The sequence below is a fragment of the Sarcophilus harrisii genome, chromosome 2, assembly GCF_902635505.1.
Source record: "Sarcophilus harrisii chromosome 2, mSarHar1.11, whole genome shotgun sequence".
Lineage (NCBI taxonomy): Eukaryota > Metazoa > Chordata > Mammalia > Dasyuromorphia > Dasyuridae > Sarcophilus > Sarcophilus harrisii.
Genome location: NC_045427.1, coordinates 648,171,927 through 648,199,511, shown reverse-complemented (window position 1 = coordinate 648,199,511; position 27,585 = coordinate 648,171,927). Strand labels below are relative to the sequence as shown.

The following is a 27,585-nucleotide window of genomic DNA, read 5'->3' as shown; positions in this document are numbered from 1 at the left end:
ATGTAGATAACAGGTTCTGATACTCAAAGTACTTGACTTATGTTAATTCATTTGATTCTTATACCAGTCTTGTGAGTTAGGTGCCATTATTATCTTCATTTACAGATGAAGAAACTGAAATTGGGAGAGTTTAAGTGACTTAGGGGTCAAAGACATAAGTGTCTGTGGTAAAAATTGAACTTAAGCATTCTTTTGGTTGTTTTTCAATCATTTCAGTCATGTCTGACTCTTCATGATCCCATTTGGGATTTTCTTGAAGAAATTATTAGAGTAGTTTGCCATTTTCTTCACTTTACAGATAGGGAAACTAAGAAAAACAGTGGTAAGTGACTTTCCTAGAGTCAAACAGTTAATATCTGAAGTTAGATTTGAACCTGACTCAAGGCTGGACAATCTATTCATTGTGCCACCTGAATGACTAAGTGTTTCTTACAAGAAGTCAATCCTACTCCGAGTAGTGAAAATGGGGCCATATAGCTTATAAATTGATATAGTTAAACCTGGAAAACAAGTTTAAAAAAAAATTCTTCCTTTACAGCCTTGTTGCCCCAAACCTTAAAATCTGGCATGCTTATTTGAAATTGTCCATTTGAATTTCCATTAATAGCATCCTTTCCAGCTTAGACAAGTTATCGTAGATTCAATAGGACTCAAAAGTGTCTAAAATATGGCCTATTTTCTATAAAATAAATCAAAACAAACAAACAGCAACAACAATTCACAAAACACTTTTGCTTTATAGCATTTATTATACTTTTGTCAATTCAGGAAAATAGTCCAGGTTCACCAAGGCAATGATACCACAGTGTTTGTGATCCTTCTTAGAGCCTTGGGGATTCAGATATATGAGGAAGGAGCTAGAAGCTGATCAAGAGAAACTGACAAAATTGTGTCAGAACCTACTTTGTCTCCCAGAAATCAGCTGCCCAGGCCTGTCACTCAGTGTTCTTTTCTCAACAGTTTTTTGAGTGGCAGGGGAAGCTAAGGAAAATCAGATGCTCCATGCTTAGTAAGCTTGGTAGCTTTAAGGGACTTGTCAGTAGTTTCTGCCACATCCCATTATATTACCCCCAGAAAGTGCTGAACAGCTTCCAGGCCAGTCCTTACAAGAATGACAAGGGTTGAAATGGTGGTTGGTGAATAGACTAAGAATGAAACTTTCTTTACACCAACAGTAGATTTTCTTTTAAAAGAAGGATATTAAATTAGTTTACTTCCCATCCCCCGCCCCCAGTGTCCTACAATAATGCAATTATATCTTTTTTGTTTGTTTATAACACTTTTATGACATAAACAACCACAGCAAATAACTAAAGCTTTATATTTACAAAGTACTTTTCTTATATAGTTTCATTTGACTTTCACAATAACTAGGTAAAGTAAAACCTATGAATATTCCCATTTTACAGATGAGAAAACTAAGGTTGAATGATGTTGAATAACTTGTCCAAAGTCACACAGAAGCTGAGTAAGAATCTAGGGCTATATCTTGGACTCTTGTAGACTATAGGCTATTCATGCATTTCTACTTCACACACACACACACACACACACACACACACACACACACACACACACAATTGTCTAGATCTCCTCCCCTTCCCTTTTTCCAATTAAAAAAAAAATCCAATTTTATTGTAAGACTTTTAATTGTAGATACCTGACTAGAATTAGAATCTACTGGCAAAGCAAAACAAACACCCTCCCAAAACACTCAATAGAAGAAAGAGGAAGAAAAGGAGGAGGAGAAAGAGGAGAAGGAAGGGGAAGAAAAGAAGAAAAAGTAGGAGGAGGAAGAGGAGAAAAATATCCACTTTCCAACTTGCAAATTGGTTTTGGACAAGAAAAAATCCAAGCCATAGAACCAAATTGCTTACTTATTTTTAGAAATCTGATCCCCTAAAACATGTAACAGCTTATTTTAATTGACAGAAGCTTTGCTTTATGTTGGAATCCTAGTGGAGTTTTCACCTTGTTTCAAGTTGAGTTGACATTAGGATTTCAACAGCTTTTGTCTTTGTCATCCCTAGTACATGGCATAGAGACTGGCAAAAACCCAACAAACAAACAAAAAAAACACACAAAAAAACTTAATAAATGATTGGTTAATGGGATTAAAATGAACGTTATGTTCTGTTAAAACTTTTATAGATGATTTTAGTGTTATTTTCCTTTCAAGTTTCCTAAAGGCTGGTTTTCCAAAGATGTTGAACTCCCTAAACTGTGATACGTTAAATGGGGAAGGCCAAGAGCCTTCTTTAAAATCAAAACAAAACAAAACAAAAATGGATTAAACAAAGAAAAAGCTATTTGTTTTTATTATTTTTTACCTGATAAGATATGGCAAAGATTTCCAAAACTGAAATCTACTTTCATTAGTTCTGAAATAGTACAAGGGCTGACGAAATATTAATATATTTTTCTACATATATGCTTATAATTTCTGGGTCTCTTTCTAAATTTTCAACTATCAATATTGACATGGGAGCAGATTCTGCCAAGAGCTCCTAAATGTCAAAGTTAGTTCTTACTTTTCTAGATCTGATGTAATTAGATGGAAGTGTGTGAATGTTATTCTCTCCTAGCTAACCCATGCCTTACTTTTCTCATGGAAGCAGTCCTTTAAAATACTTGGGTTACAAAGAGATCAAAGGGAAAAAGACCCACATGGGCAAAGATGTTTGTGGCAGCCCTTTTTATAGTGGCAAGGACCTGGAAACTGAGTGGATGCCCATCAATTGGAGAATGGCTAAAAAACAATTATAGTATATTATTGTAATGGAATATGATTGTTCCAAAAGAAATGAGCAGCAGAATGATTTCAGATAGTTCTAGAAAGACTTATGTGAACTGATGCTGAATGAAGTGAGCAGAACCTGGAAAATATTGTACACAGCAACAACAAGACTATACGATGATCCATTCTGATGAACTTGGCTCTTTTCACTCTGGTTGATTTACACTGGTTCCAATTGTCTTGTAAAGAGAGCCATCTGCAGCGAGACAGAGGACTGTGGGGACGGAGTATGTACCATAACATAGTATTCTCACCTTTTTTTGTTGTTCCTTGCTTGTATTTTGTTTTCTTTCTTATTTTTTTTTCCTTTTTGATCTGATTTTTCTTGTGCAGCATGATATTTGTGGAAATATAAATATATTTAAATATTCTATATTTCCACAAATATCATGCTGCATATATTTTTAACCTCTTTTATTTAACTTACTCTAGGGGAGTGGTGAAGGAAAGGGAGGGAAAAATAATTTTGGAACACAAGGTTTTCCAAGAGTGAATGGTGAAAACTATTTATGCATGTGTTTTGAAAATAAAAACCTTTAGGGACAGCTAGGTGGTACAGTGGATAGAGCACCGGCACTAAAATTAGAAGGACTTGAATTCAAATACTTCCTGGAACTATTCATGCACCTTTGGTGACTGCTTATCTTGTAACCCTGGGCAAGTCACTTAACCCCAATAAGGGAAGGGGGAAGAGGGAAGGGAGAAGTAAGAAGGGGAAGGAGGAAGGGAGAAGGGGGAAGGGAGAAAGGAGGAGGGGAAGAGGGGAGGGAGAAGAGGGAAGGGGGAAGGAGAAATGGGAGGGGAAAAGGGGAGAGAGAAGGGGGAGGAGGAGGGGGGAGGGGAAAGGGGGAGAGAGAAGGGGAAGGGGAAAGGGGGAAGAGGGAAGGAGGGTGGGGGGGGGGGAAGGAGAAGAGGGAAGGGAGAAGGGGGGAGGAAGGAAAATCTGAGTTTGAGCCTAGCCGGTGAATTCTCATTGGAATATATAGAACTTTAGACCCTACTTATTAAGGATTAGAGGGCATCATATCCTTTCCTCTCCCCCTACCCACCCCTCTTGCTTGGAATGCAAGTAATTATAAAATTACTCACAACACACTCACATAGACACACGTCTCCTCCCACTCCCATCTAATTTATTGGTTGTCCCTTAATTTGATCATCTGATTTTGAGATGGATGATCCCCCTGATTAGGAGGCTATTTGAGTTCTTTCAAACTCATTGTATTTTTCTATGGCCTTTTCCATGTTCATTTAACAAGCATATGGTAGCACCTATTAAGTGTCTATGGGGTGTGCAAGATGTTTAGGGAAGACTAGTCTTTCTGGTATGAGAACTACTCATGCACCTTTGGCGACTGCTTATCATGCAACTCATTCATGGCTCCAAAAGGCAACAAATGGATCAAGGGTCCATCTACTCCAGAATCTGGATTTGACCATAACTAAGCAATAGCAGCAGCAGTAAAAATGCCTGTATAACAGGATTGTCTGAAGGATTAAATAAGATTCTATTTGGGGGAAAAAAAAAATATTATGTGATGATCAACTATGATGAACTTGGCTCTTTTCAACAATTAGGTGATTCAAGATAATTTCAATAGACTGGTGATGGATGGAGTGATCCACATCCAGGGAAAGAACTATGGAGACTGAATGTGGATCACAACATTGTGTTTTCACCTTTGTTGTTGTTTGCTTGCTTGTTTTTCTTTCTCATTTTTCCACTTTTGATCTGATTTTTCTTGTGCAGCATGATATATGTGGAAGTATATTTAGAAGAATTGCACAAGTTAAACCTCTATTGGATTATTTGTTGTCTAGGGGAGGGGGGGGGAAGAGAAAGAGAAAAATTTGGAACACAAGATTTTGCAAGATGGTTGATGAAAACTATATTTTCATGTATTTTGAAAATTAAAATTATTTTATTATTATTTTTAAAATAAAACAAAAAATTTATTTTCAAAATGATATACCAAGCATATATACTTTGGGAACTGATCATTTTGTTGTTGTTGTTATGTTATTACTTTTAGTTGTGTCCAGCTTATCAAGATTCCATTTGGGGTTTTCTTGGCAGAGATGTTGGAGTGGCTTGCTATTTCCTTCTCTAGCTTATTTTATGATGAGAAACTGAGGCAAAAAGGATTAATTGATTTCCCTAAGGTCATATAGCTAGAGTCTGAGGCCAGATTTAAGCTCAGGAAGATTGTTCCTAACTTGAGGCCTGGTAATCTGTTTACTATGCCACCTAGCTGCCCCTATCATATATGAAAAGGATCTATGATTCCCCGATAAAGAAAGTTCCTGCCTCAATGCAGGTCTGCACCATCTTTGCAATTATGCTAAGCACTGGGGTACATAAATAAAATGTATGAGATTGTTCCTAACTTGAGGCCTGGTAATCTGTTTACTATGCCATTTAGCTGCCCCTATCATATATGAAAAGGATCTATGATTCCCAGATAAAGAAAGTCCTTGCCTCAATGCAGGTCTGTACCATCTTTGCAATTATGCTAAGCACTGGGGTACATAAATAAAATGTATGTATATGTATGTATGTGTGTGTATATATATATATATATATATATATATATATATATATATATACATATATATATATATCTTTCATCAAGGACCATACTTCCCCAGAGGGGGATCATTTCTTTCTTCTTTCTTTCTCTTTTTTCTTTGTTCCTATCTGCAATGTTCTTTTCTAAAATATAATGTTCTCCGGGATCAGGCGTCTTAGGGGGCTTCTGGAAGCAGCCTTAGTTCAGTTCTGAGTAATAATCACCTCAAATTCAGCCAGGAGTTAAAAGTCCAAATCCTTTATTGTTTCCTTTTAAGTCTTGTTTCCTTCCTTGTTGATTCACTCTTGAAAAACCTTGTGTTCCAAAATTATTTTTCCCATCCTTTCCTCCACCTCTCCCTTAGATGGCAAGTAAACTAAAAGAGGTTAAAAACATATGCAATCCTTCTATATAAATGTGTGTGTGTGTGTGTGTATTTCCACAGATATCATGTTGCACAAAAAAAGCCAGGCTCTAACTTTCTTAGAGGCCTATCTCTCCTCTGGGTTCCCGCTGCTAGTCCTTTGCCTCTGCCAGCTTCTGCCTCTAGCTCCCTCCGAGTCTCTAGCCAGCACAGGGCTGGACAATGGAATGACTCTGACTCCGCCTCCAAGAGTGGGCTTGTATCTTAGTTGGCTTGTCCTTTAGTGGGCTCCGCCTTATATATGCTCTCTTAAAGAGGTGACTCTTGTGGAACTCCAATAAGTACTAAGTACATTTAGAGAACTGTTAAGCACCCTGCTAAACAACCATTGTCTATCAATTCCACTGATTTAGCACCTTGTAAGAATTCTAACACCTATCTTTGTTCTTCCTTCTTTTTCTTCTTCATCTTCATCTTTCTCTTCATCTTCATCTTCTTTGTCGTCGTCTTCTTTTTCTTCTTCATCTTCCTTCTTCGTCATCCTTGTCTTCATCTTCTTCTTTGTCTTTGTCTTTGTCTCCTTCTCTTCCTCCTCCTCCTCCTTCTTTGTCTCTCTCTGTCTCTCTGTCTCTTTCTGTGTCTCTCTCTTTCTCTCATGCTCTTGCTCTCAGATCCATGAAGATTTTACTTCCTAATAGCAATTTGGTCATTATTGTAGGAGAAACAATAAATGATTGGAAGTGGGAGGGAACATTGGAAAAAGAAGGGAAAATATTTAGGCTGCTCTAGGGACCTAGATGATGCCTACAGGGAATCAATTTATCAGTCCACAAATATTTGTTAAAGGCCTACTGTGTATCAAACCAAAGTGTTTCATCAGTATAATTAGTGAAATTATGACTTCTTGCAGTGAACTTGGACCCTTAAGTTATTAGCTTTAAGCCATTAATGCTTCCAACTGTGCTTTGGCTTTTGGAACACCCCTTCTAAGTATATATAGTATGAACTCAGAGCACTTAATTCTGACATTTGGAAGCCAGGCAGCAGCAGATGGGGAATTAGGCAAAGCTTCAAGCAGAATGTGTTACTGAGTTGGATCTTAAAGGAAGAAGAAAGACTCTGCAAGGCAGGGGCAGGAAGGGAAACATATTGAGCAGGGGGAAGGCTGGGGCAAATGCAATGGATCCAAAGTGTTGTGTGGGAAAAAGAGAGAGAAAGGCAGTCTGGCTGGATCTCAGAGCACAGGAGGTTGAATAATGTCCAATAAGCCTGCTAGGAAAAAGTGGATTGGGGCCAGGCTTTGTAGGGATTTAAAAGCTAAAAAGAGGACTTTATTTTTGAGCTTGTAAGTAACAGAGAAATATTAGAGTTGATCGAGTAGCTGGTCTAGTACTTGGTGGTTGTGTGTAGGATGGACTAGAGTTGCAGACATTAAATAAGGAAGCTGAGGGATAGTCAGGGGATAAGAGCAGGGTAAAATTGACTTTTCATTCATTGTTGTTCATTTTCATTCATTGTTATTCAGTCATTCTCACTGTGTCTGACCCCGTAATTCTCTTCATGACCCAATTTGGGACTTTCTTGGGAAAGATATTGGACTGGTTTGTCATTTTCTTCTCTAGCTCATTTTACAGATGAGAAAACTGAGACAAACAGGGTTAGAATCGACTTGCCTAGGGTCACACACCTAGTGAGTATGTATGGCTAGATTTTGTTCTGTCATAGTTCCCTTTTATTGTCCTGCTTCAGTTTCCCTGAATTGTTCTGCCTTAATCCCCCTGGTTTACAATCCCCCTCCTGATTCTTAGGACTGATGTAATTTAGGGCTAGTTACTCTAAGGTTATAAATTGTAAATGTGTAAACTCAAGATAAGGGGGAGTTCAGACTTCCTGGCTCCTAACTCCTCCTAAGTCATCAAGAATTCATGGTTCTACCCCACAACCTGTCAGAATGACATTGAAGGTCCCTGCCTGGAGATTCCTGCTCACCAGAGTTTGGACACCACCCCCTGCCTTTGTTTAGCTACCCAAGCTTGGAGCCAAGGGTATATATTTCATGGTAAACAGACACATTCACTGCTGGATACTTTGGACATCAGCCCTGGGGACAGCACAATCTCTCCCTCTCAGAAATCCAAATAAAATATTAAAAACTCTCTAATCTCTATCTTGCCTCAGTTTCTCCAGCATTACAATTTGAACTCATGAAGATAGTCTCCTTAACTCCAGGCATTACTTAGCTGACTAGATTTCAATGTAGATTTTTCCTGACATGTAGGTGGTAGAGTGGATATGGTAGCAGGTCGGAAGTTAGGAAGAGATGAGTTCAAATTTGGCCTCAGAAACAATGTGAGGAGACTCAGTTTCCTCATCTGTAAAAGGAGCTAAAGAAGGAAAGGGCACATTACTTCAGCAACTTTGCCAAAAAATCCCAAATGGGAACACAAAGAGCTGGACACAACCAAACAACAACAATTTCTTGACTTCACTAACCATTATTTAACTACTAATTGAGACATTTCAGTCTCAGGGAAAATTACTGAAGCTAAGAGGATTTCAGAGAAGAATGTTTTTCATAGTCCCTCCTGCATTTCGGGTGGGCATTGGTTCAAATTAAAGAAATGAATTTCTGCAATGTTTACATTTTGGTTCCTATTAGCAGTGACCAAGGAGAATGCAAACTCCTTGAGGGCAGAGACTATCCCATTTGGGGATTAAGGGTTTAGCACACTCCCTGGAATATAGTATCTGCTTAATATACATTTACTGTTTTGAATTGAACGTTGCTAAATTTTGACAATGACCATAGTGCTACCAATTTTGGGATTGTCCATTGTCTTTGTATTGATTTTCACCAATCTCCCATATTCCAGCCCCTGAGGATTTTGGATAATCAAGCAATAGTTATACAGAAAAAAAAATTTTTTTTTCACAAAGTAACATTCATATTCTGTTGCTACTCTACCAACTACTGAACAGAATACGCAATTGAACACAAAGGCATCTGGAATTCTGTTTAAAATAATCAGAATTTCACAGAATCAGAATCTCAGAATGTCAGAGTGGGGAGGAACCTCAAGGGCCCTCTAATCCAACCTATTGTCAATTCAGAATTCCATCTGAGATAAGAGGTCATCCATCCTAGAATGTATGTGTCCTTTCTTCTTTGTTGGTGGTGGAGGGGGTGTGAGGAAGAGGTGCTCAGAATAAGATAAGGAGCAGACTGGTGAAGAATAAAGAATTACCACCACATGTTATAGAATAGCAGCACATTTTCACTCAAACTAATTGGGGAGTTCAAAGAATATCTTCAAATGACAAGGACAAACAATGGCCATTACTTTATGCCATCCTTTGGAGGTCTTTTGAGATCAGAGATTTGTCCTGCTGAAGAATGATAATTGGTTCTTTTCCTGTGTCTTCAACTCCAGGGTTACAAAGAATCCTAAATCCTAATCAAAAAGACTAACATTTTACCTGTGCTGGTCCATTAGAAATAAATCTACAGAGCTGTGAGCTACTGGTCCCATAGGAGGCTTTCATCTGCCTCTTTTCCACTGCTCAGACCTACAGGCTTTCCCAGCTTCTCAGCTTTTCCCCTCCATTTTTCATATTTTCCCTCAGCCCATTAGTCAATTCCTTCTCTCCTACAGAGGAGCCAAACTGAATGTGTGACAGTTTTTTTTTTTGTGTGTTATTTCCTATTTTTTGCATTCAGAGATGGAATGACCAAGTCAGAATCAAAGAAGATCTGGAAGTTCCATGTGTATCAATAGTAGTATCTCTGGATCAAGACTGACTGATGAAGGTTCTATTAGAACCACTTCAGGGGACATGAGACCTTGGGGGAGAGAAAACTCAACCTCAGTCTCTGTAAGGCTACATTTATTCTTAAAATCCAGCACAGTTACACCTAAGAGGTACCTCATAAGTACTACATTTTATCATACATACTACAATTATCCTTTCCATATCTTAGGAGGTAACCCCCATGACCTGGAAAATCCACATAAATAGTTTTGGCCATTCCATCACACCCAAGAAGAATTATGAATTACTATGGTATTGATGATATGTAATACTAAAAAAATTTATATATTTCTGAGTTCCTAAACTTTTTTTCTGTGTCATCTATTGGCTTTCTCCTGTTATCTACAGCTGCCACAAAACTCTCAAATAGTTTCCATCTAATTTCTTATGTCATTCTGTGATATATCAAAATTATGGTGGAGAAAGCAATGATGTGGAAGGGATAATGAGGATGAGGATAAAACATTTCCAAAGGAGCTTTCAATTGTCCCTTTGTTTCCTAAGGTGATACTCTACTAGCTTTATATGCAATGTTTCAGCCTACTCTCCCCACGGATTATGTGCCATCTCTAATGGATTCTGAGTGTACCCCTGGTTTATGGAGTTTTGTTTTGTTTTTTGGTGGAGGTCTATGTGTAACCATTCACTATATGTTCTCACTAAATAAATTCTTTTCTTTTATTTTCTTTTTTTAATAATAGCTTTTTATTTTCAAAATGCATGCAAAGATAGTTTTCAACATTCATACTTGCCAAACCTTGTGGTCCAAATTTTTGTCCCTTCCTTTCCCTCCTATCCTCTCCCCTAGATAGCAAGTAATTCCATATTGTGAGATTCTTCTAAACATATTTCCACATTTACATGTTGCACAAAAAAAAAAAAAAACGATCAAAAAGAAAAAAAAAATGATAAAGGAAAAAAAAAAAGCAAGCAAACAATAAAAAAGATGAAAATACTATGTTGTGATCCACATTCACTCCCCATGGTCCTGTTTCTATAAATCCATTTTCTTAAAAAAAAAACAAAAAAACTAATTGATATTATCTGATTATTTGGAAATAGGGAAGCCATTTATCTGTACATGGGATTGAAAGGACCATCAACTGTAGTATTTCAGATTCTATTAGAACTCTTAAGTGAAATAATATTCATCTGCTCTCTACAGATCTGAGATGGCCATGTTAATAGGGTCTCAAAAAGTAGCCTGACTTTGATGTGATTTTGTAAAGGTTTTGAAGTTTTTTTTTCCACTGACATTTTACTTGTCCTATAATTATTTTAATTCAATTCATTTCAGTTCAGAACAATTCAATTTAATTAGATAACAAAAAATATTAAGCAACTTTATGTGCCAGGCACTGTGGTAGGTAGGAAACAAAAAAATGAAACTGATATCACTTCTCCTTTCAAGGACCTTCTATTCTACTGGAAAATTAATCCAGCCATACTTTGTTTTTGTTGTTCTGTAAATCCCCCACATGTGGAATATCTAATATCTTAGGGACACACAGATAGACAACAAACATTTACTCAGTTCTTATGGTGGGTCAGGTATTATGGTAAGCTTTATATTAATTTATATTATGTTACATTTTGTTATATTATTAACATCATATGGTTTCAAATAGAGCTCCTGGTTATCTCTCAACATTTCATCTACATATTGACTTTTTCAGTTATAACTATTTTCTTGCCCTACACAGAATTTACCCCATTTCCCAAGCGTTCTGTTTCTATAAATTTTACTAAATATATCAAAGCCATACACATTACCCTGTAGGGTCAAGATATAGCCTTTTATTTAAAAATATATCTGTGTTAGTAACCCCTTTCCATTAAAAAGCTATTAGACAGTGTTCAGATTTCTTATGCTTTTGACTTATTGGGTTGAACATAACTAGAGGTGCTGATTTCCACAAAACTCCTGTTTTGCTGAACTTGATGTTTCTCTCCTCTAATGTGGAGTGTTCCACTTCCATTTATAGGGATAGCAAAACAGAAACATTTTGTTTTGGAGTAAAAGATGCAGAAGAATGATCTCAGGTTCACTAATGGCAATGCCATAAGGCTAAATAAACTTTTGAAAACTACCTTGGAATGTCTTTCTTCTTATTTTGAACAGGAATATTGATATAATAAGGCATGATGGGCTATTATAGTGCATAATGGATAGGATCTGAGTTTAAAGGTAGGAGGAGCTGGGTAAACCTCTTTAATCTAGATAGCCCCAGTTCTCTCATGTTGAAATGGGGATAATGATAGCACCAATCTCACAGGGCTGCTGTGAGGATCAAATGATATCAAATTTTTAAAAGAATATTACAAACCATAAAGCACTACTTAAATACTAGTTATTACTGTTATATTTTTCTTAGAAGTATATAACTTTGATCAAAACTTCTGAAGTTCCACACAGAGAAAGAAGTAGAATTTTTTGACTAAATTTTAATTGTAGCTAAATCATATTAAATTTAAAAAAAAGTAAGAGTAATCATAGTCAATGGATTAGAAAACCATTATTAGAATATCACAATAATAATAAACACACTCCTCTCCACAGTATTGTATAGTGGATAGAAAGCTAGGTAAAGTAGAACAGATGGATTCAAGTATGTTTCCTGATACCTACTGGTTATTTGACTTAGCATAAATCATTCAACCTCAGTACCAACTCCCCCCCCCCCCAAAAAAAAAAAAAAAACAACTCTTTAAGACTATACATTACAGAGCTATATCTAATATGCATTGGTAAAGAAAATTCTTCACTTGAAATCACTGTTGTATTGAAATCAGGGATCTAGTTAACAAATAAATAAATAAATAACACATTTGATCTTGATTCATCAGAATTAACTGACTGTCCCTTCAAAGCAGATACTTACCGGATCATCTGGGTTGTACTGGATGACATATTCAATCTGTCCATTGGGACCATCGTCTATGTCTGTGGCTCCATTATCTCCAGAAAACCCTGTGAATATGGTGGTTCCCACTGGTGTCAGCTGAAAAGAAATGAAATAACAAAAAAAGAATAAGACCTCAAAATTCCTTACCCACACTGAGCCTGAATCATTTAGCCATAATCAGGACTGTGTGTAATCAATGTAGGCAGCTACTCCTGGAGTGTGATTGGAAGCATACCAAATGGCCTTCTTGGCCCACAATATCACTCAGGTGGGTTCAATATAGTCCCTGGCACTGGAAGCATCCCCTGAATTTAAGCTGTTGGCTACTAGTGGGTAAATGGACATATGGCATTTCCTATTTCCACTTCAACCTGTTAGTACTTTGATAATTAGATGTACACACACATACATGCACATGAACACACATATGGTAAACTTCTCTATTAATTAAATGACTTATTCATATGAAAAGTTAATTTTCATTCATTGAATAGTCGTAAGCTCCTTTCCATTATAATCTATCAATCATTGAACCTTTAAGCAGCTACTATGTGCCAGGCACTTTGCTGAACAGTGGGAATACAAAAAGAGGCAAATGTCAGTCTTTATTCTCAAACATCTCATGGAGCAGGACAGTGTAGGAGGCTAATAGGTATGCGTAAAAGAGTCTTATCTATATTTTCCAATAATAAAGACAATTTCCTATAAGCAAACCTCCCTGGGATGCCTCACAGTGTCCCAGCAGTGATTCTAAGTTGATAAATGCTTTGTAGATAGATCAAGAACTCAGAAAGAGCCCAACAAGCTTGAAAAACCAGCCACAGTGTAATGGTATCAAATTAGCCCAAGAGGGAGGGCCATTCTGGTCTAACTCCATCATCTTGATCCCCCAATTTAATTCAATCCTGTTTTTCTGGACATGAATAAGTATCACCAAATTTTATATCCCATTTATACTTTGAATTTAGAAATCATTATTAAATCATCACAAAAGGGGTCACTCTAGTTTTAAGAATTGAAAATTATCAGAAGGTAATAAGATTATGCATCAAGTCAAGGTAAGTCAATATGCATTAATTGTCTACTAAGTATTAGGTACTGTGATATGTACTAGATACAAAAAAAGGAGAGAATAAAAAAACCCAGTTTTCAAGGAGTTTATAGTCCAAGTATAAATACATATAATTTGACATTCAATAATTTTTTAAAAATTAGCATATTTTATTAAAAAAATGATTTGTTCTCAGGAAATTAATAAACATGCTGATGTCCTCCATTTCCAGGAAAAAAAAAATGCCCTTTTGGTGCAGAGCCTATGAAAGAAGAGGATTTCCAGAAATCAATATTCATACTCTAAATTGGTAGTAGTTTCCAAGTACCTACTATATCATATTTTTTATCTTTTTCAGCTGTTACTCCTTCTTTGGAGGCACTTTCAGAAAGGATATTCAAAGAAAAATTGAATCTCTTCCCAAAAAATCTAGATAAATGACTTGCAGTCAAAGGTGGGCTTTTATTTTCTTTTGACAGAAAAGTTTTATTTTGTTACTGGTGTTTTAATTTAAAATGGAAGTAAACAAAAATCTGACAGTCCATGTGGGGTGTGTCTTAATAGATTTTTTTTTTGTTAAAGCCTCTCTTATGTAAATATGAATACATCACTGGCCTAGTCATCCATATCTTGGGCTTTTGATATTATTATTGCCTAGAAACCTAAAGTTTTTTTTTTTTAAAGTAGGATTAGAAATATTAAATCATTTAAATTAAACCCCAGACTGTGTATTTTTCTATCTAGTCTATTTTTAAAAAAAAGAAATTTTGTGAAACATGACAATAGAAAAATCATCCTGAAAGCCGGGAATAAGATACCAAGTGATTGGATCCTTGCCAAACATCAGTCTGAAGTGACAATCTCCTCTGAATCCTGAAAAGTCTTATTATAATCTCTCTATTGTTAAGGTGTTTATTTTCAAAATTCCTTGACTCATTTCTATTGTCAGAATAATGTGGCTATTTGATGTCTTTTCTAATGAAACATGTTCTTTTATTTTCTTCTGTGAGGATAGGAAAAAAACCCGATGATTTATCTGTACTTTGTTCTCTACTTCTCCAAAGAAGTAATCTGAGGATTAGAAGTAATCTCTCTCTAGTGTTTTTTGCTTCTTGGGGGGAAATTGGCAACATCAACATTGTTTTAGGCAGTTGAATGTGGTGAGTATTATGACATAGAAGAATTAAATCAGAAAGATCAATACAATGGGATGCTTCAACATAATTGTTTATTTTTTACACTGTGATTTAAGTGCAGTCTCCCCTATGCTGTTATTTGAACTCTAATGTGGAATTTATCCTTGGCTTTTGGACTGCTACATCAGAGGATGATAGCTCTGGCAGGTTGGTGTATTCTGAAAAAACCTCAAATAAAGTTCCAGAAATAGCATGTGTTGGATTTATCACGAGTAGCTAAGTATAAATAGAGGGCATTATTTCCAGTAGTTCTTTCACTTGACGATTCATTCATTGGTCATGGTAACCTACAAGTCGATTTATTGACCTACACCCTATCCCACCAGAACCACAACCATTGGAGCTTTCTTCAACCATCTTGTATTTCTGTATTTCCACATCATGTGGATACATGCATGTGCTGGCTCCATTGATTGACTGGCAATTCCTTGAATAAACACGTACTTTTTGTTGTTTTTGTTGTTGACATTTTGTTTTTTGTTTTTATATCCCCAGCACATTGCATAATGCCTGCAATTGCCTAGCATTTATATTGTATTTACCAATGGAACTTAATTTTACCCTCTCAGGGCTTAGCACCCTGAGAAAAATTGAATGTTTCTTTTCTTTGTCATCACCTTCAGCCCACAATAGCTATGTTTCCACAATAGCTCATGATGACCAACCAATAAGTTCAATTTAATGACAATGTTGATTATCTTTTACAAGGAAAGTTTTACTTCATGGATTTTTTTTAGCTTTTTATTTTCAAAATGTATGCATAGATAATTTTCAGCATTCACCCTTGCAAAACCTTGTGTTTCAAATATTTTTCCTCCCTTCCCCTGGCCCTCTTAGACAGCAAGTAATCCAATATATGTTAAACATTTGCAATTCTTCTATACACATTTCCACATTTAGCTTGCTGCATGAGAAAAATCAGATCAAAATTACTTCATGGATCTTGCAAAAACAAACATACAAAAATTTTCCCTCTATACTTGCTGCTCATGTTCTCTTCTCTACTGCATTGGTCTCTGAGGGAGTGGGCTCTAAATTTAACTCAGTTTCTACACAGTAATGGTTATAAAAAGTCAGTATCCAGATGAAGCACAACTGACACAAGATGAATCTTCCAGTCGTGTTTGAGTCCTGAAGGTGATTCCGTGTCCCCCAGGACATCCACGCTGGCCTAGATCTGAATTACAGTTTCCTGCAATATACCATAGTTAGATGACTCTGCTATTTTCACTGTACAACATGACCTAAGTAATCATGGAAAACTCTTAGAAGCAAATGAGACTGAATTGTCAAAGATTTGTCAAATTCTAATTGACAAGTCCATTGGACTGCTTCAATCCCAATCAAAAAGCTTTTTCTTCTACACATGATTAACCAGTTGTAGTTATATAAGGTCCACAACTGTTCTAGCATCTCCAAGCTGTTTTCCCTTATGTGAAATCATATCTTTTTGCATCATCTGCCTGGCATCTTCCACTTAAAGGTCCTATCTTGACAAGTGGATGGAATACGGCACGTACCAGATGCCCATTTCATGACTATATGGCTGTGCTATCTCCCCTGGTCTAATGGATTATCCTTGAGGAAAGGAAGAATTGCAGTGCTTAGCACTGGGAGGAAGTAGAAACTTAGTAAATGGTACTAACTTGTCTTGCCTTAAAGGCAGTGACTGTTTTTTGTTTTTTTGTTTTTGTTTGTTTGTTTGTTTGTTTGTTTGTTTTAACTCTAGTGCTTTGCACAGGGCTTACAAGTATCTTATATCTAGTCTGCATATGAACACATGAACATATTTATATACACATATGAATAGATATATACACATGTGCACACAACCTAAGTATACAATGTATATACATATGTGCACATATATGTGTTTGCATACACATGTGTGTATTGTGTAGTGTTATATATGCATATACCAGGGAAAATAGTTAATATATACATTTATGTGTGTGTGTATAAAGTATGGAATATATATATCATTGCATGTACCTGCTGTTTCCCCTGCTTGAATGTAAGTTCTGTGAGGACAGGGACTATTTTATTTTTGTCTAGATTTTGTCTAGATCTTTGTGCTTGCATGTTTTTATGTATTTTGGTGTGATCTTGTCTTGGCTAAGTGAGAATAAGTTAAGGCCTTGATAGAAACCTTGTTCTTGTCATCTCAGGTACTAATGTCAAAATACAGATTCTCTTTCCTAGTGAACAAAGGAAAAGAGTCAAGGATAATCACTAAAGACATTGCTTGCCCTTATACGTATTTCTTCCAAATCTAATTCAAAACATAAGATATCTGTGATTTCATCTACATAGGGACCCTCTCCATGGAAACAGATGCTTCTTTGCTCTGGAGATTACATTTTCATGTCTGAAAAATGAGCTTCCCTATAGCCAACCTGGACTATAACTTATGTATATACTTAACTAGGTTGGACCTTGGGCAAAGTACATGTTAGTAAGACCAATCAAAACTTAAACTACACTGACATATTCTTAATAGCTTGTTTTGAACTGATAGATCCTATTTATATTATAAGAAGACACAATTCAACATTTATTAAGCATCTAATATGTGCAAAACGACAGTCTGCAGTGCTTGATACTAGGGGAAACACAAAGGTTAAATCAGAAATGACCTTTAACCCATATATAAATAGCCATATTTGAAGATAGAGAACCAAAAGTAAAGAAGTAACTGAGATGTAGAGAGACCACAATCAATGGTTTCTTAACATTCTGATTTCTAATGGTCTATAAGGGTGAGGAGGTCACATATCTACACATACACATAGAATCCAAAATAGAATCTGTTAAATTGTCAGTAAAGCTCTGTTTCAAGGTTCAGTGATTCAAGTTGATTCCATAATCATTTATTTAACACATTCTATGTAGGAAACAAAAGAGACAACCAAAAAGTCCAAGCCTTTCCAAGGGGGGCTTGCATCCATTGCGGGAGATTCAATATTCACAGAAATGACTAAATACACAATATATGAAGAAAAAGAAAATATTAGGAGGAAAAGCAAGGTATTAGGAAAGTCTTCCTATGTACAGTTGCATGGAGTTTGAAACTTAAAAGAAGCAAAAGTTTCCAAAACACGGAGATAAGGGGCAGTGGTCCTGAGATGGAGTCTCTTTAAGGCTATGTACATGCTCAAGAGTGTGGAATTGTTAGATGACATGTTCAGAGAACAGCAATGATCTAGTTTGGTTTAAACCTACAGGACCTGAAGAAAGATATTGTGAGCTCAGTGTGGGTATATTATGAGGAATTTTAATGCCAGGAGTTTGTTTGTTTTTCAAAGCAATAACACTCTTATGTACTTCTTTACAATACAGACAGTAGTCAGGTAGTTAAGGTGGTCACAACACACTGCTAAGGAAGCAGTTCAAGATCATGGACTTGAAAGTTTGATAAGGGAACAATACAACTCATCTTATTCTCTTTTAGTCAATACAGAGGAAATTCTGAACAGACTTTCTTAAAAGCATGACATCGATTAGAAGGAACCAGGTGGGATTCCCTCTTCTAAAGGTAAAGTGAAATGAGAAAAAGTTCTCAAAGTCTTAAGAACTAATCAATTAACGGAACTGTGTTCTGGATAAAGAACCATGGAACTAAAGCCACAAGAGACTGAGTTCAAATCTCAGTTTGGACCTGATTTGTGAGTCTGGCAAATCATTTAGTTTCTCTAAGCCTCAGTTTCTCCCTTTGTGAATGAAGTCTAAATCACCTTAAAAGTCTTTCCTATCTTTAGAAAACTGAAATGTTTGCAATTTCATTTGGATTATATGAACCTCTCGGTCACCAGGGCCAAATAGCCTCATACCTCCCAAGGCTCTGGTGCTTACAGAGGAAATACAAAAACAGAAACCCAATCAATAAAACTTTTTGTTTTTTATTAAAAGGATATTTCACTTCACAGGCTCTGAAGTACAGAAACAATTCTAGGTCTAGAGAACTGTTTTTTTTTTTTTTTTTTTTTTTCAGTAAAAAGGAAATTAAATTGCAATTTGATGTAACAATAGGAGATTACATGGTACACAGGTGACTGTTTTAAACACAAGTTGAACTTGAATTACAGTGAGTAAACAATCTCAAAGTCTTATATCCTCTCTCTCTCTCTCTCTCTCTCTCTCTCTTTCTCTCTCTCTCTCTCTTTCTCTCTCTCTCTCTCCCTCTCTCTTCTTCCTACCCTCCCTCCCTCCCTTCCTTCCCTCCTTCTGACTGTCTCCCTCTTTCTTTATTCCCCATTCTCACTATATATATGATTGTGTATTTTTGTGTCTCCCTTCTTTCATCTTTCTTTCTGTCCAACTTTGTTTTTGTTTCTCTGTCTCTGTCTTTGCCTTTTCCTCTCCATGTCTGTGTCTTTTTGTGGTCTTTCTCCCTTGTTTTCTCTCTCTCTCTCCCTTTCTCTCTCTGTCTCTTTCAGAGTGACATACATGCATCCCAAAGTCCAATGATTATTCATGGATTTCAATTTTGCAAACGGGATTTTCATTTCCCAAATGCTCTGTCTGCATATGTTTATTTAACAAATCATATGATAAACAAACAAAGTAATGGGAGTGAATGGGCATATATACATACAGCTTTAGGCTCACTATCCCCTGTTGGTTGACTATGAGACAATCTCCAAACTTGACTTCCTTCTATTTGTTAGGTAAGAGAGGAAAACTTAATGAGTGTGTGGCAAGAACATTATTAACCCAGAGCAATCTGATGTTTAGAGAGGATAGATTATAATATTATTAAAGTGATCAGTAACTCAATTGAAATGACCTTTATTAAGCATCTACTATCTTCAAGACACTGAAGTAGGTACTGGAAACCCCAAAACCACAGAGAAGCTGTCCCTGTTTTCAAGCAGCTTTATATTCCATTTGAAGTATATGTATACACTATACACATAAATATAAAATATAGGCAACATTATATTTTTATATTTAATATTTTTATTTCCACAATTAAAAATGTGGAATTTTTACACTTGTTTTTAAAACTTTAAGTTCTAAATTCTCTCCCTTGCTTCCTCCCTCACCCCCTTTAAGAAGGCATATGTGAAGTTATGAAAAACATTTCTATAAAAGTCATATTGTGAAAGAAAATATAGCTCTCCCAAAATTTTTTTTCAAGAAAAATAAAGTACAAAAAATAAACTTTTGTTGTTTGGAATTGTTATTTTCAAATGTTTCACTCTGTCTTCAGACAAAATCAGTTCTTTCTCTGGGTATGGATTACATTTTCATTATTAGATCTTCAGAACAGTCACACATAATTGTATTGCTGAATATAGCCAAGTCATTCATAGTTGATCATCCCACAACATTACTATTACTTTTCACACAGTACTTTTCACTTTGTTTGAGCCATGGAGGACTTGCCAGGTTTTTCTGAGAGCATCTTGCTCATCATTACCCATAGAACAATAATATTCTATCAAAATCACAGAAAATTAGTTTATACTTTAATATATTTAACATTTATTGGTCATCCTGCCACCTGGGGGAGGGGGTGAAGGGAAGAAGGGGAAAAATTGGAACAAAAGGTTTGGCAATTGTCAATGCTGTAAAATTACCCATGCATATAACCTGTAAATTAAAAGCTATTAAAATTAAAAATAAAATAAATCACATACAACAATTTATTCAGCCATTCCAATTGATGGGCATCCCTTCAATTTCTAATTCTTTTAGGCAAGATTTTATTGAAAACACAAAAAAAGTTAAGAAAGGGAAGCTCTGCTATTTAGAAGAAACAGGTCATCAAGAAAGGCTTCCATAATGGCACCCAAATCATGTTCTGAAATACCATTACAGAGATGGGGTGCTGCCTGATCAAAGGTAAAAGAGTGGGAGATGATATATTATGTCTGAGGAGCAATGGTCAGCAGTTAGTAGTAAGCTGATAGCACTATTTGTAATTTCAGCACAGGTTTTAATCTGTAACCTTAGCTATGACATATTCTTTGTTTATTTATCCATTGGTGATTGGGAATGGATGGCAGCCACTGGATACAAAATGCACTGAATGCTCATTCTCTAATACCCTCCTGTCCTTGCACTTGACATATAAACAAGGAGGAAAATAAACATTATAACAAGTTCAGAGAATAAATATGAAGCAACGGCAGATACCATTGGAAATCATTGAAGAAAATATTATATTTTGATATTTTATAACATCATTGATTTAGAGATTGAGGGAAACTTATATGCCATGGAATCCACCTCTCCTTGTTTTCAAGATGAAGAAACAGAGGCACTTTAGCATCAAATGACTTGCCCAACATTCCCTACTTGAGTATCAGTAGTTGGATTTTCCATTAGTATTTTCTTCTCTAAATTCTAAAGACCAAGTTCATTTTGGCTATTTTGAGGGGGAAAAAACCACAAATCCAATCATTAAATGTTTAAAAAAGAAAAGAAAAACAGTATTTTCAAAGTAATATAGACTCAGTGCAATAGCAAGGGCAAAGTCAAATGATTTGGATTTGAATCATTGCTTGCTATTTACTCTATGTGTGAACTTAAATCAGTCATGTCCAAATCAATTCTTTAGGGCTATTATTTTCCTTTGTAAAATGAGTGAGTTAAATTAGATGATTCTTCAAATCTCTTCTAGCTCAAAATCCTATAATCCTAAAAAAATTCCTTCTATTTGGTGAATTTCCCTTTTCTCTCTCATTGGCAAGGAAGGAGGTTTTTTTATGATACTTGCTTTTCCATCGAAAAGAACATATTCACTAACTTTCTTCTGTCTCAGGACCCGCATGTGGCAAATATATTTAAATTGTCACCTGAAAGCATTGTTTTGTCCACAGAGAAAGTTGTGGAAAGGCAATGAGATGGGATATGAGTTTGACTCATTGGAAGGTCAGGGCAAGGGGAGTAAGAAACTACTATGAATGTCATATTTTGCTCTGGATATACACAGATTCTGTTTTGCTTGATTCCAATATTTCTTTTCTCTTTTCCTAGACACAAAAAATACAACTCCAATTCCTAACCTGAGGTCAGTTAGATGACACAGCAGACTAGAATACTGGGCCTGAAATCAGGAAGACATGAATTCAAAGCTGACTGCTGACATTTATTAGCTTTGTGACCCTGGGCAAGTCACTTAGTCCTGTTTACCTCAGTTTCCTTACCTGCAAAATGAGCTGCAGAGTAAATGGCAAACCACTCTAGTATCTTTGCCAAGAAAACTCAAAATGGAGGCACAGAATTGGACAAACCTGAAAAATGACTGTACAACAAATTCTTCCACTCTCACTCTCTATTCAACCTCTTGCAACTTATCTTTCACTCCCAATGAAACAATTAATAGTTTCCTGATCACTACTAAATCCAAGGACTGAGCTTCTTTGCAGCCTCCATCATTCTGTCCTGGACTTTAACTTCCTCTTCTTTCATTCACTACCATCTTTCTTTTTTTCCTTCATGTAGATGAAATTTGTTCTCTCAAGTGTCATAGATGATGTCTATAAAAGCCTCTTGTCTTTCCTCATCATCCTTGACCTTCTCATAACATTGCTTCTGTCGAACCCCCTTGTTCTGAATACTCTCTTCTCTCCACTCCCTAACTATGCTTCTCTGGCTCTGATTCTTTTATCTTGAAAAGAGGCATTCCTCGGAATTTTGTCCTTGTCTTCCCTTTAATCTGTAAAGTTTTTTCACCTCTTATAGACCTAGGCAAACTCCAGAGGCATATAAGTTTCAAAATTGTTCAGTTGTGTATTGGTCAAGTTCATTTCATCAGGGCAGGTCCCTCTAACAATGAAATCAAAGGTTCACTCCAAAAAACAAATAAGAAAATAAATCAATGCTTGCTGGTAGATAAAGTTTTAAGGTTACTAAGTGCTTTAGAAATACTAACTCTTTTGACTCTTACAACAATCCTCTACAAATGATAAATTTTTATGTTATCAATAGATATGTTACTATTAGAAATGTCACTTTATAAATGAGGAAACTGAGTCAACTGATGTGTTCAGCATCCCATAGTCAGTTCATGTCCAAGGAGATCATATCCAGATTTTCCTTGACTCCAAGACTACTACACAGACCCCACATCATATTTAAATTCTCTCTAGGAAAAAAAAAATATGTCACAACGACTTCAAATACCGTCTATGAGATCACACCCATTTTAATTTCTTTATTTCTGCCCTTTCTGCTGAGTTTTCCTGCATTTTCAATTGACCTTGGGGTATTTCTAGTAAGAGACTTTCTACCAAAACTTCAACTCAAAAAATGTTAACCAGAACTAATTGCCTTCCTACCAAAATCTTAGGACTTCATTATTTTGATCACTTGAATTACTGTTAAGCCATTCGCACACATCCCCAAACTTGGCTTTTTAAAAAATCTTGTGCAGAGGCAGCCATATTAATGTGGTTGCAGAACAAGGAAGACTCCAGTTCAAGTCTTATTTTCTGCAAGTGCAGAATGGGAGCACAGACAATATGACATTTGCTTTCTCCTAACATTAGAGCTATGAATCTGCTTGCCATAAATTAGGTAATCAACATATTTTCCTTATTAATTAGGGGTTAATTGATTTTAAATCCTCATTATCCACATTATGAAAATGATATTTTTCTCTTCCAATGTTTGTGATTTCGTCTTCATTTTTTAAATAATTTTTGACAATTTGTCTACAGAACAAATTGGTATTTTTTTAAATAGATAAAATATTGAGTAAAAATGGGTGACAGTGCCTAGCTTTATTTTGTTGTTCCTGTCAGTTTTTTGGCTCTCCCTCTCAGAATAAATCCCTGTCATTAATGGCAATTATGAAATGTCAATTACACGAGACATCAATGTAAATGCAAAACATTATCAAAGAGTTTAAAAAAGGCTAACTAAAATTCTATCAGATGAAGATAAATCATTTTATTGATAGGGAAACATTTCAAAGGAGCTCAATCAAACTCTTATAACTTCAGACTCAGAGTTGGAAGAAAACTTAGAGGTCACATAGTTTAATCTTCCATCTCATAAAGGTCTTAATCTATAACATATCTGATGGATAATCATGCATTCTTTGGCTGAAAAGCTTAAGAAATAGGAAACTCATTTCACAAGTCAGCTCATATATATTTTTTGGCAGCAGTGATTGATAGAACGTTGTGATTTTTACCAATCTAGCTATAATATGTATTTCTGCAATTTTTGTCCCTTGATCCTGGCTTGCCTCAACTCTGACTCTCATACTAGGGACTTTACTATCCGTATTGATGCTCCTTCAACTGCCTCAACATCCCACTTTCATAATCTACTTAGTTGTAATGAGTATTAATCTCTCTCCATTCCCCATAACTACTTTTGATCTGCCATAATCCAGTATTCCACTTCTGTATTTTTGGACATCAAAATCTTTTAACGATTCTAATTATTTTGTCATTTTCTCTTTCCTAATACATTAGATCTCCCAAAAGTCTTCTTAATCTTCACCCGTGAACTCCAGGATCTCCTCTCCTTATTTCTTTTCCAGGTCAAAAGCCCTGTAACATTTATACCTATCCCTCCCTTCATTATTATTTCCCTTGCAAAATTAATTAAACCCTGAACTGTCATCTCCACAAAAATCCTTCTTTCTCTTGTTTTGTCATGTATCATGCCTTGATAAACAATACCCTTGAGTTATTTCCTCAATAAAAATACCTCTTTTTTCTCTACTTACCATGTTGCTGAACAGAGCCAGAAGAATCCTAAAACTGTATGGATTAGGTTTACTGGAAATTTATTTTATATAATGTAATTGACATTTGCATTTACATTGATGTCTCATGTAATTGACATTTCATAATTGCTGTTAATGACAGGGATTTATTCTGAGAGGGAGAGCCAAAAAAACTGACAGGAACAACAAAATAAAGCTAGGCATTATCACTCATTTTTACTCAATATTTTATTTATTTTAAAAAATACCAATTTGTTCTGTAGACAAATTGTCAAAAATTATTTAAAAAATGAAGATGAAATCACAATGTTTACAATGACTTTTACCAAAGAGGCTATTAAAAACTTTTTCATTGATATCCAAATCTCCTCTGGCATTCTATCACCTAGTTAGTTACCCTTGGACCTCCCCTCAACAAAAATTGGTGACAATATACTTAGAACTCCTTGTTCTCCTCTCTTCCTTACCATCTTACATTATTTAAATATCTTTCCACAATCTTTCATCATTCAGTCCTATCTATTATGAAAAGGTAGCCCTTCTCTTTTCTACAGTAAAATACTCCTTATCAAACTTCTTTGCCCCTGGTCCCTTTGTCATTTCTACTGACTCCTTTTAATCTTTATATGTTATTATGTCCTTCTATATTGCCTATAAATATACCCATCTCCACTATACTTAAAACCATTATTCTACGATCATGCTAGTTATTATCCTATATCTCTTCATTACTTCTCAGCTAAACTCTTTGAGAAAAGCAAAGCCCCTGGAGAACTCTACTTCCTCTCTTTCCAATTGCTTATTAGTGTCTTCCAATATAGAATTAAATTTCATTGCTCAAATAAAACTGTTCAATCCAAAGTTGCCAAAGATTCTTTAACTGCCAAAATGAATATTTTTTTCTAAATTCTCACCCTCTGAGGCCTCCCAGCAACCTTTGAAACTACTGGTCATTTGATTCTCCTAGATATTCTTATCTCTCTCTATGTGTGTGGCCTTGATCTCTCTTGGTTATTTTCCAGCTTGTAGGTCTGCATCTTCTTCAGATCATATAAATGAACTGTGGCTATCCTACAAGCTTCTCTGCTGTCCTAGTTCTCTCCTTTTTTCCCTTCCCTCACTTTTTCCCCATCTCCTTTTTTCTTCCCTCTTTTACTTCCCTTCCTCCATATCTTTCCCTCAGTTCTTTTCCTCCTCCTCCTCTCCTTTTCTTCTCTCTATAACTCTGATTTTTCTTCTTTCTCTTTCCCTTTCCCTCTCCTTCTCCCACTCCCTTTCTTTCCCTCCATGTTGTCATCTTGTGATCTCATAAAGTCCAGTAGGTTCAACAATTATCTCCATATAGATCATTCTTATAACTGATCTTTTATATCTCATCATCAAATGAATATCTTTAAATAAGATGTTCACCAAATATCTCAAATTTCAACCCATTCCAAACACTATTACTTATATTTCTCCCTAAACTATCCATTTGCCCCAACTTTCTTTTACTATTAAGGGTACCACTAACCATCCAGACAAGCAGGTATAAAACTTCAAATCCATATTTTCCTCTTTACAATTTCTTTTCTCATATATCCAATCCACTACTAAATTTTTGTCATTTCTATCATCATATTATCCATCATATTTGTCTCCTTTGCTCTATTCACATAGATGCTATTGTAGTTCAGACTTTCATTGTCACCAGGACCATCACGATAATCCTCTATTTAGTGACCCTACCTCAAGACTCTCCCTACTACAATCTATCCTTTTCTCAATCACCAAAGTGATTTCCCCAAAACTCAGATTTGACCCTCTCACCTGCCTACTCAATAAATTCTAGCAGCTTCCCATGACCTCCATGACCAAATTTAAAATCATTTGTTTGGCATTCAAATCCCTTCACAACTTGACCCCTTCCTACATTTCTAGTTTTATTTTCTTTTTTTACCCTTTAGATTTCACATAATGAAAAGGAAGTCAAAGACATAAGAATTATAATGTATCTACTATGTACCAAGCACTGTGCTAAGCACTTTACAAATCTTACTTCATTGCCACACTCTTTTTCTTCACTCTGTGCTCTTTCATTTGTGGTCCACCATGTCTCCAGTGTCTCCCATCTTTCTTCCATTGACTGTCTTCCTTCATGACGGAGTACAAATTTGAGCTACTGCAGGAAACCTTTCCTAGACTTCTCTTCAATCCCTCTCCACTGTTAGTACTTTTCCTTTTGAGATTATTTGCCATCTTCTAGATATCTCTCTTGGAAACACTTATTTATAAGCATACTGTCTTCTCTATTAGGAGTGAATTCCTTGAGGAAAAGACGTGTATTTTCTTTGTTTTATATCCTTAGTGCTTAGCAAAGGGTCTGGAATACAGTCAACCATAATAAATATATATTGAATGACTGGCTGCCCACCAGAGGCAAAAAAAATATAGAAAGTCTCTTTTTAACCTAGGTATTTTCCAGAACTTGAAAGCATTTTCACTAAGTTCAGTTAAGAGTCTTCTTTCCATATAAAATAGGCCCCACTCCACTTATTCCTTGAGGATATAATGTGCAAATGTTGTTTCATTTCTGAATAGCATATCATTTACAAAGTCCCTTTCCAGATGCATCACCCACCACTGAACACCCCGCTCAAGCTAGGTCTGACTTGCACAGTGCAATAAGGCTCCTACCTTTGGTTCACTTAGATACTTTTCTCCTAAGGGATATTTTAGAATTTCTAACTTGTTTCCTTCACATTGCTGTCACATGCTTAGCCTCTAGTCAGCTAAAACAGTGGTCCCTTTTTCATGTCAACTGCAGGAGAGCCAAAACCTTCCTTTTACTCTGACTTGTGTGATGTATTTTTAAATTTTTTTTTGTTTTTACCTAAATGCCCGACTTTCTATTTATGTATATGAAAATTCATAGTTGTAGTTTCAACCCATCTTTCAAGCTGCTGGAATCTTTTTGAATCTATATTATGTTTCCCAACACCCTAGCTTTTTCTTGAAGCATATGTCATCTGCAAATTTGAAAAGCATGCCTTCTGTGTCTTTATACAAGATAAAAAATTTAGACTAAGACAGAGAACATCAGCATCCTCCTAACAACCTCTCTCCTGGTTGACACTAATCTCCATTTTTCAGCTCTCTTTGGATATTGTTCTTCAATCTGCTATAAATCTGTCTGAAGGCACTCAAAGCCATTTTGCAAT

The 27,585-nt window shown here is 35.8% G+C and overlaps 1 protein-coding gene across 2 annotated transcripts in view; it reads right to left on the bottom strand.

The window, feature by feature from the left end:
- The window catches only part of PCDH15 (protocadherin related 15), a 2,067,151-nt gene that overhangs the window by 543,916 nt on the left and 1,495,650 nt on the right, over positions 1–27,585 (bottom strand). For both annotated transcript variants that reach the window (XM_031956966.1, XM_031956965.1), the window contains one exon: positions 12,424–12,543. In XM_031956966.1, coding sequence (XP_031812826.1) covers positions 12,424–12,543 — 120 coding nt within the window. The remainder of the gene's footprint in view (positions 1–12,423; positions 12,544–27,585) is intronic.